The 14236-nt window shown below is 40.2% G+C and overlaps 1 protein-coding gene across 2 annotated transcripts; it reads right to left on the bottom strand.

Annotated features, from left to right (window-relative positions):
* Positions 1-1211: 1211 nt before the first annotated feature.
* On the bottom strand, positions 1212-13819 carry bub1ba (BUB1 mitotic checkpoint serine/threonine kinase Ba). 2 transcript variants are annotated; one of them, XM_042389730.1, is made up of 16 exons: positions 13716-13819; positions 12828-12867; positions 11959-12152; positions 10334-10425; positions 9325-9449; positions 9164-9246; positions 8932-8960; positions 8582-8621; positions 8283-8501; positions 7276-7413; positions 6498-6592; positions 5809-5964; positions 5321-5457; positions 4363-4513; positions 4157-4272; positions 1212-1418 (listed from the first exon to the last, which is right to left on the bottom strand). In XM_042389730.1, exons 2-16 carry the CDS (start codon positions 12851-12853, stop codon positions 1301-1303), a joined length of 1719 nt encoding a protein of 572 aa, XP_042245664.1. In that variant the 5' UTR covers positions 12854-12867; positions 13716-13819; the 3' UTR covers positions 1212-1300. The 2 variants fall into 2 exon arrangements, with proteins under 2 accessions (XP_042245664.1, XP_042245665.1); XM_042389731.1 differs by having other exon boundaries at positions 8582-8618.
* Positions 13820-14236: the final 417 nt, after the last annotated feature.

The raw sequence follows: 14236 nt of genomic DNA, 5'->3' as shown, positions 1-14236 counted from the left end.
GTTCAGCTTCAACTTTGACCTTGTTTGTTGGAGACGTTTCAGATCACAACACATGAGAAGTGTCCTGTTTCTGTTTCAGAGTCCCTGAACGCCACATACAGACCAGGACTTTGGCAGGAAGAAGCAGTGAAGGAGAATAACAGTCAGAGGTTCAAAGAATCTGCACTTTCATGTTGATGATGTAAACTAGAGATTTACCATTTCTACTATAAACTGCAGTGAAACATGCTGACGGTAACACAGCAAATCATTCCCATCACCATCATTATTGTGGTTATCGTTGATCTCAGACACTGAACACACAGCAGCTCTCTGCTTCATTAGCAGTTATTGTTATTTAGCCATAAGCGGCCTGTAAAGCCCCTTTAACACCTGCAGTCCTGCTGGGATCAATGTTCAGGGGAATCTGTAACACCAACTTCCCACATAAAGAACCAGTAACATAACAGGGAAAATGCAGCTGTGTTGTGAATGAAAGCAGCAACATTACAGGGACGAACACGTTATAACTGTTATTTAGGTTCTGTGAGCATTTACAGATTTCCCTGCTTTTAAAAATAAGTGTAACTGTTAACACCTACAACACACCCTAACATTTAAGAGTTCTTGTTCTCCAGAAATCAATCAAAACTTAGTGGATTTCCAGAATATGAACGTGTTGAATCTGAGAGACATTGAGCTGCGTTTAGTGATTTATTGTCTGAAACTTTGAACCTGCTTTTGTTTACAATGTTTATGATTTTATTTCTCAGAGTCCAGTGAAGCTGAAACATACAGACCGCTCAGAACTGATCATGGTCGAGTCATTTAACTGTATTTTATTTTACTATTAGTAACATTTCGGGATTATCGTGATACTGTTGACTGTGATATTTCTACCTACGATAATAATAGTGTGAATATGTGATACTGACACACCTGCTGTAGATCTACTGCCACTGAATCCAGACCTTCATCCTCTGGACCTAAAGACTTCAGATATAATGTGACATGTTTACCTGTCTGAGTTCGCTGAGCCTCACGTTTCCATGGTGATGAATCTAAAGTCCTGTAACCCATCAGACACTATTTCTGAACAGTTCTTAACGGTACTGACGATTATAAATGTATTATCTGTATTATTATTATTATTATTATTATTATTATTATGAGCTTCTCCTGTGAACTTGTGTGTGTGTTGTGATGTTTGGATATAACAGCACAACGCAAAATCCTCTAAAACATCCTTTTTATTTATTTAGTTAGAAAGAAAAACACAGATATGGAGACAAACGAGCAGACAGAATAAATAGACGATGTTTCAGTGGTAAAGTGTTGACAGCAGCTCCGTCAGCTCCGACAGGATGGACAGCGATGAACGACCGCCGGCGTTCAGCAACGACCGGAAAAACCTCCTCCACATCCTGGAAAACATGTCGCTGCAGAGAGAGAAGAGTTACTGCAGACACTCAACTTAAACCAGGTTTAAAGTGTGAAATAAACCAGGTTTAGTTATGATATAAACCAGGTTTAGTTATGATATAAACCAGGTTTAGTCATGTGATTTAAAACAGGTTTAGTTATGATATAAACCAGGTTTAGTTATGATATAAACCGTTATGATATAAACCAGGTTTAGTCATGTGATATAAACCAGGTTTAGTTATGTGATTTAAACCAAGTTTAGTGATGGTATAAACCAGGTTTAGTTATGATATAAACTAGGTTTAGTTATGTGATTTAAACCAGGTTTAGTGATGGTATAAACCAGGTTTAGTTATGATATAAACTAGGTTTAGTTATGTGATTTAAACCAGGTTTAGTCATGGTATAAACCAGGTTTAGTCATGGTATAAACCAGGTTTAGTCATGGTATAAACCAGGTTTAGTTATGATATAAACCAGGTTTAGTCATGTGATATAAACCAGGTTTAGTCATGTGATTTAAACCAGGTTTAGTTATGATATAAACCAGGTTTAGTCATGTGATATAAACCAGGTTTAGTTATGTGATTTAAACCAGGTTTAGTGATGGTATAAACCAGGTTTAGTTATGATATAAACTAGGTTTAGTTATGATATAAACCAGGTTTAGTTATGTGATTTAAACCAGGTTTAGTGATGGTATAAACCAGGTTTAGTTATGATATAAACTAGGTTTAGTTATGTGATTTAAACCAGATTTAGTCATGGTATAAACCAGGTTTAGTGATGGTATAAACCAGGTTTAGTCATGGTATAAACCAGGTTTAGTTATGTGATTTAACCAGGTTTAGTTATGATTTAACCAGGTTTAGTTATGTGATATAAACCAGGTTTAGTTATGTGATATAAACCAGGTTTAGTTATGATATAAACCAGGTTTAGTTATGATATAAACCAGGTTTAGTTATGCTTTAACCAGGTTTAGTTATGTGATATAAACCAGGTTTAGTCATGTGATATAAACCAGGTTTAGTTATGATATAAACCAGGTTTAGTTATGTGATTTAAACCAGGTTTAGTTATGTGATTTAAACCAGGTTTAGTTATGTGATTTAAACCAGGTTTAGTTATATGGTATAAACCAGGTTTAGTTATGATATAAACCAGGTTTAGTCATGTTATAAACCAGGTTTAGTCATGGTATAAACCAGGTTTAGTTATGATATAAACCAAGTTTAGTGATGGTATAAACCAGGTTTAGTTATGATATAAACTAGGTTTAGTTATGTGATTTAAACCAGGTTTAGTGATGGTACAAACCAGGTTTAGTTATGATATAAACTAGGTTTAGTTATGAAATAAACCAGGTTTAGTCATGTGATATAAACCAGGTTTAGTTATGTGATATAAACCAGGTTTAGTTATGTGATTTAAACCAGGTTTAGTTATGATTTAACCAGGTTTAGTTATATGATATAAACCAGGTTTAGTTATGTGATATAAACCAGGTTTAGTTATGATATAAACCAGGTTTAGTTATGCTTTAACCAGGTTTAGTTATGTGATATAAACCAGGTTTAGTTATGATATAAACCAGGTTTAGTTATGCTTTAACCAGGTTTAGTTATGTGATATAAACCAGGTTTAGTCATGTGATATAAACCAGGTTTAGTCATGTGATATAAACCAGGTTTAGTTATGATATAAACCAGGTTTAGTGATGATATAAACCAGGTTTAGTTATGTGATTTAAACCAGGTTTAGTTATGGTATAAACCAGGTTTAGTTATGATATAAACCAGGTTTAGTCATGGTATAAACCAGGTTTAGTCATGGTATAAACCAGGTTTAGTCATGGTATAAACCAGGTTTAGTTATGATATAAACCAAGTTTAGTTATGTGATTTAAACCAGGTTTAGTGATGGTATAAACCAGGTTTAGTTATTATATAAACTAGGTTTAGTTATGTGATTTAAACCAGGTTTAGTTATGTGATATAAACCAGGTTTAGTTATGATATAAACCCGGTTTAGTTATGATTTAAACCAGGTTTAGTTATGTGATATAAACCAGGTTTAGTCATGTGATATAAACCAGGTTTAGTTATGATATAAACCAGGTTTAGTGATGATATAAACCAGGTTTAGTTATGTGATTTAAACCAGGTTTAGTTATGGTATAAACCAGGTTTAGTTATGATATAAACCAGGTTTAGTTATGATTTAACCAGGTTTAGTTATGTAATATAAACCAGGTTAATTATGTGATATAAACCAGGTTTAGTTATGATATAAACCAGGTTTAGTTATGTGATTCAAACCAGGTTTAGTTATGGTATAAACCAGGTTTAGTTATGTGATTTAAACCAGGTTTAGTAATGTGGTATAAACCAGGTTTAGTTATGATATAAACTAGGTTTAGTTATGATATAAACCAGGTTTAGTTATGATATAAACCAGGTTTAGTTATGTGATATAAACCAGGTTTAGTTAAGATATAAACCAGGTTTAGTTATGTGATATAAACCAGGTTTAGTTAAGATATAAACCAGGTTTAGTTATGTGATTTAAACCAGGTTTAGTCATGGTATAAACCAGGTTTAGTTATGGTATAAACCAGGTTCAGTTATGATATAAACTAGGTTTAGTTATGTGATATAAACCAGGTTTAGTTATGTGATTTAAACCAGGTTTAGTCATGTGGTATAAACCAGGTTTAGTTATGATATAAACTAGGTTTAGTTATGTGTACCAGGGTTGGTCTCCGCTGAAATGCTCTGCCGTCCAGCCGTCGTCATCCTTCACTGGAACCATCCTGCTGTTGGTCAGGAGCAGGTGGACGGTTTCGGCCACGCCCACCAGGTCCACCTGACAGGAGGAGATGGGGAGAGGGGGAGGAGTTAGTATCTACCAAGCCCAGTGAAGGAGGCGGGGTCTGTGCAGAGCGGGCAGGTGTACCAGCTGAGGAGGGGCGGAGGGCTCCAGGACTCCCAGGCTGATGTAGGTCTGAGCTGAGGGGAGCTGCTGCACCGCCGTGATCCGCTGGAGGTCCAGGTCCACCGAGGACGACCAGTCCACCGGGAACACCCAATCAGGACTCAGCAAACCTCTGACACAACAAACAACCTGCTGGTTAAAACTTTCACAGAATTCATACGTGACAACCAGAACTTGAAAGTAGTTTTTGCCCTCTTGAAATATGTTTCAGGGCAATTTTTTTAAATGGTGGGAAATATCTGAGATCTATGTTGTATGACAAATCTATATTCAATGACTCATTAAAAACAGCGAAGGAAACAAATTAACTTATAATTAAAGAACATTTAATGGGTAAAAATACACAATTATAATCCCAGTTACAGATTATAACTGTGAGGATTTTTATACATTTAATGCAGATTTTATTTTCAAGAGTAGAAACAATAAACACGTTATATAACAACGTCACCGTTCAACATCTCAGCAACATTGTTGACTGTCTGTGTGTTATGTGACTCTGTGGTTTAGAATAACAGGCGCTCTGACAGCTGTTTCAGACTCAGCGACGTTCCGCATTTCTGACCTACTTTCATTTCCAACTGATGCTGACTCAGCTGAAGTGTGACAGGTTTGAATTAAAAAAACACTCCATGTTGATAAGTTTACTGTTGGTAGCTGTTGCTGCCTCACAATGCGGGGGGAGGGGGGGGGGGGGGGGGGGGGGGGGGGGGGGGGGGGTGCAGGTACAGAAGTCCAGCTGTCACAGACGCACTTTCAATACAGAACATCTGGACACACTACGCTAAACATATGAAGTCTTTGTTTAACTGTTTATTTTACAAGGACATTTAAAAGCCCCGTCATCCTAATTCCACAGGTAGTTATACTTTCTTTATACCTCGAGCCCCCGTTAACCCCCCCCCCCCCGCTGACCTACCTGTGGCAGCAGATGAGCAGGTGTGGCTGCAGCGCTGCATGAAGCAGCCTGCAGGAGTGCAGCTGTGACACAAGCTGCAGCAAACCGACAGCTTTATAACCCACCGACGCCTCACTGGGAACACACTCTGTCAGCTCCTGACACACACACACACACGCACACACGCACACACGCACACACACACACACACACACACACACACACACACACACACACACACACGCACACACGCACACACACACACACGCACACACACACGCACACACACACACACACACACGCACACGCGCACACACACACATACACACACACGCGCGCGCACGCACGCACGCACGCACACGCACACACACACACACACACACACACACATTAACTGTTATTTCATTTGAGGTCACTGATGTGAATAAATCCTCTGTGTCATACTACTGTCTGTGTGTTTAGATCATATATATACCAGCAGGTTGCGTGACGGGCAGAAAGTGACTCACGGTGAACACGTGATCCGGCGGGCTGGTGTAGACGGTGACGCAGCCATCCAGGAACAGGAAACAGCTGATCAGAGGAAGACTGGCGGCGGCGGAGGAAGAGTTCTGCTTCAGACGCTGAAACAGGTGGAAATCCCAGAGGACGGAGCAGCCGTCCACCTGCAGCGCACGCACACACACACATAAACACACACACACACACACACACAAAGACTGAGAGCAGCTCTGACCTGAACTGTCGACTCAAAGAAAGAAGACTTTTTTCTGAAGATTCAGGAAACATCAGCTGCTGAATGATCTACTGCAATAATATCAGCTCCATATTTTAACAAAGATGACACAACTACATTTCCCATGAGGCACTGACTGTTATAATAAGCTTTGATTTAGTGTGTATGTGCTGCTTGTGTCGCTATTTAATAGATTTTATATCCGGCATCTGGACACGACTTCTCAGTATGTTCACACTGTGGATTTTGGCCTCCATCACTTCCATTAAAGCACATTTGAAGGATCTTTTAATATCCAGTATGAACAGGAGGAATGATTACAGACACCTGACTGCTGGTTTAACACACACTGGGAACACTGGGAACTGGTCCTTTAATGCTGCTGAGTGTTTATCAGCTGCAGTCTGTCGTCAGTCAGATATAACGAAGAGTTTCTTTATTAAACAGCAGCGATTGGTTCACCTTGATGACCACGTCGTCGTCCTTTGTGGCTCCTTTATAGACGGAGAAACTTCCTCCGTCCAGAATCCTGGAGAAGATGTGAAACACGTCGCCCCCTGGTGGACACAATCGATAATCAATAGCAATCATTTAGCCAGATTACAGATCAGGAGCATCCGACAGAGAAATGATACTAATACTGACTGTCCTGCTGTGGTATTTATACTGCAGCAGTAGAAGTAGTACTAGTAGTATCAGCAGTATTAATAGTATTAGTAGTAACAGGAGTAGAGCAACAATTCTGAATCTTTTAAAGTCATTTTTCAGTAAATGTCAGTTTCTCAAATGTTTCAGATTTTCTGTCATAATAAACTGAATATTTTGGATTTTAGACTTTTGTCAAAGACGTCTCCTCAGACATCTTTCAGTGTTTTAGGTTTTAGAGACTAAATTATTAATCAATAATGAAAAATGAGTTGCAGCAGTAACACTTTATTTGTCTTTAATATTCAGTCTATAAACAGGTAATAAATGTTTATAACTCAGTATAATGTCATTATAAGCAGATGTTCAGTACTTATTATAACTTCTATGAAGTTTATCTGTTTTTAAAGCAGCAAACACTTCAGTGTGTCCTCAGGAGGAGTTATAGTTATTAATACATTAATAAATATTTATATGTGCTGACAGCTGCATAATAAACCAGTTATTAACTCTTTATAAACTGATTATTAATATTAGAGACTTCAGCAGCCGTAAATACGATAATAACCTGATAATAAATAAATAATAAAGGTACCGAGCTGCAGACAGCTGTGCTCCTCCACTGTAGGGAGGGGGCGGGGCTCTGAGTGGAAGTCTGGAGAGGAAGTGACATCACAGAGGTCCAGCAGCCGCCGCCGTACGTCCGGGTCACTGGGATCCACAGCGCCCCCACCTGGAGCAGAAACATCACAACTCAGCAGTCAGTGTTTAACCTGCTGAGTGTCAGACCAGCAGACAGCAGGACTCCGGTCACACGTTGCCAACAGCAGCGACGCTCTGAGTATAAACGTGCCGTAGTCGTGGCAACAAATAGACTGAAAGATACTGAGAGATTTGTGCAGCTGTTTCCAGCAGCTGGATTAACATCAGTCCATCATGTAGATGCTTTTATATTAAACCAGTCAGAATGGAGTCTGTCTCATGTTTCACATTTATACAATAACATTACAGGTTATTTACTGCAGCATTTGGTTAAATGATAATTAATTATTAAATATGTCCAACACATCTGATCTAATTATGTCTCTAATGAAGCTGTTTGGATTTTTACTGATCAGTTGTTGAATAGACGGTGACAGAGCTTCATAATTTGTGTTATTTAATTTATCATTTAATAACTTGGTGTTTAATCTGTACATTAAACTAATTACTACTGCAGCCGACTCTGACTTTGTGTTGAACATACTGCAGGTCACATCAGACCTTTACATGCTTTTATAATGAAAAAACATCCAGCGTATTTCATAAAGTGTTAATCGACTGTCAACACATCTGACTATTGATTAAAGAAATTGCTCCCTACTGTAGATATTTAGTCTTTTTAAAAGAAGATGATGTTCCAGTTTAGAGACGTAAACTGTTGTGTAAAAGAGTTTTTCAGTATCTTGAAAACATTAAATAAAATAAATGTTTTATTATATAAACAGAAAACTTTTTTCTTTAAGAACCAGAACGATAAAAAATGAAGTCATGAGCTTCAGTTTCCGACCTGACTGTTGTTTTCTACACACTGAATCTGTAAAAACCCGTCAGACTCCTCACCAGGTGAGGGGGCGTGGTCCATGTCCTCCTGGTCCTCCTCCAGAGGACTACAGTTCCCAGCAGACATTGCTCCCAGTGAGGTCAGAGAGCTGGCCTCCACGCTGGTCTCCTGGATGGGACTCAGCTCCTTCCTGGTTTTTAACACTGGTTTCTGGGAGACGGCGAGGGGGCGGGGCTCCGCCTGAGTCTGCAGGTCCTCCGTCGCCCCCTTCTGATGACCTGAGACCAGGAACACGAGTCGTCAATAAATCATAAAACTGTTCACTGATCAATATAATAAAGTTTGCTGCTGAACTCACCTTCAGCAGCCTCGTAGACATCAGACTGCATCACTTCCTGCTGAGAGACAACATCTGTGAAACAGCTGTATGATGTCATCTGCGGCCTGATGATGTCACAGTGAGTCCTGCAGACATCACTGTGACATCATCCTGCAGGAGGCTCTGATGAAAGACACCATCCAGGTGCATTATGGGAAGTGTAGGCTCAGTGTAAAACACTAAAAGTCAGATTCTGCTGCTTCCAGTTGAGTTTTATCATCATCATCATCATCATCATCATCATCATCAGGTATGATGATCAATGGTATAAAACAGTCTGACAGGTGACAACAAACTTACAGGTAAATGAATCTGAGGTGAGAACAAACCTGAGAGTGTTCAGACGGAGTGACGCCACCTGAGAGAAGATCAATCAGAAAATTAATCTGCAACTATTTTACTAATCAGTTACATGAACTGAACATGTTTGTGTCTGTTGGTCCAATAAAACTAAACGTTTTAACATGTCAACCTGTGACACTTACACAGTTTTCTATGAATCAGTTAATGAAGATAATGAACTAATCAATAACAAACTAATCAATAATGAACACATCTCACCTGGATGAGGATACTGGATCTTCACACTCAGACCTTTCTCGTCAGGTCGGAGGAAAACGTCGTCCAGCAGCTCGTTTGAGTTTCTGTTTGATGACAAACATGAAGTTTTACTGACAGCTGTTTCCATCTGATCACCTGACTGCATGAGGTGTGTTTATTACCCAGAAGGCAGTGCAGCGGCGGCAGCGGCCGGCTGCGACTGAGACTCATCAAATATCTGGAAGGAGGCGGCGCTCGGTGGTCTACCTGAGTCACAGATCTGAGGGGCGGAGCCTCCATGAAGCACCTGCAGAGAGACGCAGTCAGACTGTGGATTTTGTCCTCCATCACTTCCATTGTGAGGTCATAATGAAGGATCTTCTGATGGTCAGTATGAACAGGAGGAATGATTACAGCAAGAAAAACAGCTTTAATGTTCATTTGGGCTCCTGAACGTTGGTTTAAGACTCAGTGGAAACACTGAACTCGTCCTTTAAAACCTGCAGACTGACGGCTGATCAGCTGTGTTGTAGTTCAGACCATTAAAGTCCAAATAAGGAAAACATGTATGAAAAATACCAAAAGGAAGCAGCAGTAGCATCAGTGTCAGTACCAACAGTACCAACAGTTCTAACAGTACTAACAGTTCTAACAGTACTAACACTACTAACAGCAGTACCAACAGTACTAATAGTACTAACAGCAGTACCAACAGTACTAACAGTACCAACAGTACCAACAGTACTAACAGTACTAACAGTACTAACAGTACTAACAGCAGTACCAACAGCAGTACCAACAGTACCAACAGTACTAACAGTAGTAACAGTACCAGCAGTACTAACAGTACCAACAGTACTAACAGTACTAACAGTACTAACAGCAGTACCAACAGCAGTACCAACAGTACTAACAGTACTAACAGTAGTAACAGTACTAACAGTACTAACAGTACCAACAGTACTAACAGTACTAACAGTACTAACAGTACTAACAGTACCAACAGTACTAACAGTACTAACAGTACTAACAGCACTAACAGCAGTACCAACAGCAGTACCAACAGTACTAACAGTACTAACAGTAGTAACAGTACCAGCAGTACTAACAGTACCAACAGTACTAACAGTACTAACAGTACTAACAGTACTAACAGTAGTACTTGTAGTATTATTGGCAGTATTAACGTACCTGCTGTGATCTTCTGAGCTGCAACAGTCTCGTCTTCTCCTCCAGCTCCTGATTCAGCTGCTGCTCCACCTGCTGCAGCTGCTTCAGCCTCTCTGCAGAGACACTCACCAATCAATCAATCAATCAATCAATCAATCAATCAATCAATCAATCAATCAATCAATTGATCGATCAACTGATCAGCAGAAACCTGTAGCTGATGTCAGTGAACATGTCACATGTCAGTGAGCCTGTCACGTGTCAGTGAACGTATCAGTGAACCTGTCACACGCCAGTGAGCGCGTCAGTGAGCGTGTCACGTGTCAGTGAACGTATCAGTGAACCTGTCACGCGTCAGTGAGCGTGTCACGTGTTAGTGAGCGTGTCAGTGAGCGTGTCACGTGTTAGTGAGCGTGTCACGTGTCAGTGAGCGTGTCACGTGTCAGTGAGCGTGTCAGTGAACATGTCAGTGAGCGTGTCACGTGTCAGTGAACGTATCAGTGAACATTTCACGTGTCAGTGAGCATGTCACGTGTCAGTGAACGTGTCAATGAGCATGTCACGTGTCAATGAGCGTGTCACGTGTCAGTGAACGTGTCAGTGAGCATGTCACGTGTCAGTGAGCATGTCACATGTCAATGAGCATGTCACGTGTCAGTGAACGTGTCAGTGAGCATGTCACGTGTCAGTGAGCATGTCACGTGTCAGTGAACGTGTCAATGAGCCTGTCACGTGTCAATGAGCCTGTCACATGTCAGTGAGCGTGTCAGTGAGCATGTCACGTGTCAGTGAACATATCAGTGAGCATGTCACGTGTCAGTGAGCATGTCACGTGTCAATGAGCCTGTCACGTGTCAGCGAACATGTCAGTGAGCATGTCACGTGTCAGTGAGCATGTCACGTGTCAGTGAGCATGTCACGTGTCAATGAGCCTGTCACGTGTCAGTGAACATGTCAGTGAGCATGTCACGTGTCAGTGAGCATGTCACGTGTCAATGAGCCTGTCACGTGTCAGCGAGCCTGTCACGTGTCAGTGAGCCTGTCACGTGTCAGCGAGCCTGTCACGTGTCAGCGAGCCTGTCACGTGTCAGTGAGCGTGTCAGTGAGCCTGTCACGTGTCAGTGAGCCTGTCACGTGTCAGTGAGCCTGTCAGTGAGCATGTCACGTGTCAGTGAGCTTGTCACGTGTCAATGAGCCTGTCACGTGTCAGTGAGCGTGTCAGTGAGCGTGTCAGTGAGCATGTCATGTGTCAGTGTACGTGTCAGTCATTGACACGTGACACATTTGCTGACTGGCTCACTGACATGTGACACGTGTCAGTGAGTGTGTCAGTGAGCATGTCATGTGTCAGTGAGCCTGTCACGTGTCAGTGAGTGTGTCAGTGAGCATGTCATGTGTCAGTGAGCGTGTCACATGTCAGTGAACGTGTCAGTGAGTGTGTCACGTGTCAGTGAACATGTCAGCAAATGAGTCACGTGTCAGTGAACATGTCACATGTCATGGAATGTGTCAGTGAGCGTGTCACGTGTCAGTGAACATGTCAGCGAATGTGTCTAGTGTCATGGAACGTGTCAGTGAGCATGTCATGTGTCAATAAACATGTCAGTGAACGTGTCATGTGTCAATAAACATGTCAGTGAACGCACCGTCCATCTGCTGCTGTTTCTGCTGGTTGTATCTTTCGGCTCTTCGCTCCTCGAAGCTGAACTCAGTTCCTCCTCTCCTCAGCCCGTCTTTACAGTACGCACTCTGCTGAGGGAACCCGCCCTCCTCCTGAAGCCCCGCCCCTCTGCTCAGGTGTGTCTGTGACGACAACAACGACTCGCTGTGATTGGCCAACCTGCAGCCAATCAGGGAACAGATGGAGCAATTAGTTCTACTGCTGGTACAGAATTTATCTACTAAAAACATTTTTTTTCTGTCAGAAGAATTAATAATAAACTTCATATGTTTATTTGTGTCACCTGACCCATGAGTGACCAAAACATGAAGAAATATTACTTTTATGTATTAATATACATATTTCTTTATAATAAATTAATCTTGAGATCATGAAATAACTTTTTCATGATTACAGGAAAATACAAATGAGAAAAATCTGAAAAGGGATTGGTTTTTTGTCTGCTGTGTGTGATCTAGAGCTGCAACTAGTGACTATTTTCATCATTATTATTTTTATAATAGTTATTTTATTATTATTATCATCATCATCAATTAACTTGCTGATTATTTTCTCAACTAATCAGTTAGTTGTTTGGTCCAGTAAAAGTCAGAAAATGATGAAAGTCCAAGACAACGTCATCAAATGTCTTGTTTTGTCCATAAAGATCTTCAGTTTACTGTCACAGAAACTAAAGAAACCAGAAAATATTCACACTTAAGAAGCCGAATCAGAGAATTTTTTTATTTGCAAAAATGACTCCAATCAATTAATTGATTGTCAGAATATTTGGCCACTGATGGATTAAACAGCTAATTGTTGCAGCTCTGATGTGACCTGATGATGAACACTTACTGTCTGCAGGATCCCACCTCAGCCATGACGTCACCTGGATCTGACGGACCAATCAGAACACACCAGTCAGTCCGAAACAGTTATACAGCAGCAATAATCAATAATCACTCCAAAACATAACAACAGGCCTAAATATGTCTCTCTGTGATATTAATAACACGTCTGAAAATACTTTGACTTCTACTAAAAACAGAAGTCTGTTTGTTCATTAAATGAACTTTTTAAGCTTCAGTTCAGTTGTTTGTTTCCTCTTTAACACTGAATCCTTTTACATTGTTGCTCAGATTAAATATGTTCATTTGTAATTATTAAGACATGAATGTGTGTAAATCTTAGACATGTGATTCAGTATTGATCATCATTTCGTCTGTTTATAAACTGTCCCATAGTTTGATTAGAAAAGTTACCAGATAAACCAGATTTCTGAAAACAGGAAGTTAACAGCTAAACTAGAACATTTATTAGCTGTTAGTCAGAAGTTAATCTGTGATAAACGTCTCAGAGCTGAACATAAAGCTGCTGATCACAATGTTCGATCAGCAGAGAACTGATCAACACACTGAGGAATAAATCACATAAAGTCTGTTTTTATCCAACCAGCAGCTTCTTGGTTGTTTGTCTCGGAGCCGGATTAAAGCCGGATCTTCCTGTTTCACATAAAGTCTGAACCCGTGTTGTGTTTCTGACACACTTCTGCCGATAAGCGAGTTTCACATAAAGTCACAAAGTTTTGAATCGAGTTTGTCGAAGCTGTTAAACGTTTCTAACGTGTGTTGAGTCAGTTAGCTTCGTTTAGCTTTAAAGCTACATGTTCATATAAACATGTAAATACACATAATCCGCGTCACAACAACAATATTTAACCAATAAACTGTTTTTATTTCTCACCTTTTACAGTTTTCAGATGTTCAGAAATCAAAACAACATTCAAATCGACCCGCTGTCAGAGCTGCTTTTAAACTTCCTGCGGCGGCTCTGATTGGACGATTAGAAGACAACAATATCGACGTCACTTCCGCTCCGAAGCTCATGTTGCCACAGCGCCGCTGCAGGCCGGAGTCTGTACTGCACCCTGATAGTATTTCTATTACACTGTATTTATTATAAAGAATATATAACAGAATTTATTATACAGTATTTATAATAAACAGTGTTTATGTGTCAACATTCTCATTCATTTTATTTCTCTTAGTTTTATCCAGACAGCTGCTGGGTTGTATTCTTCAGGATGTAATATTTTATATGACTGTACTGCAGTGTTTTCACTCTATTATTGTGATGTATTCATGAGACATGATATATTTATGTGTTATGTGTTTTATGTTGTTTGTCTGTAATCATCGTTGTTGCTGCCGCTCTCAGCCAGGACTCTTAAAAAGAGGTTTTTCATTTCAATGGTTTTACTGGTT

Source organism: Thunnus maccoyii, chromosome 17 (assembly GCF_910596095.1).
Source record: "Thunnus maccoyii chromosome 17, fThuMac1.1, whole genome shotgun sequence".
Taxonomy (NCBI): Eukaryota; Metazoa; Chordata; class Actinopteri; order Scombriformes; family Scombridae; genus Thunnus; species Thunnus maccoyii.
Note: the sequence above shows the minus strand (reverse complement) of the source record. Positions and strands in the feature narration are given on the sequence as shown.

What these genes read in the sequence shown, in the direction of transcription:
- bub1ba (XM_042389730.1), bottom strand. Translation starts at nt 12,853, where the DNA reads ATGGCTGAGGTGGGATCCTGCAGACA. An exon ending in AGCTCAGAAGATCACAGCAG is followed by an intron (nt 9,450 to 10,333) that starts GTACGTTAATAC and finishes GTCTCTCTGCAG; the next exon opens with GTGCTTCATGGAGGCTCCGC. An exon ending in GATCCAGTATCCTCATCCAG is followed by an intron (nt 8,961 to 9,163) that starts GTGAGATGTGTT and finishes ATCTTCTCTCAG; the next exon opens with GTGGCGTCACTCCGTCTGAA.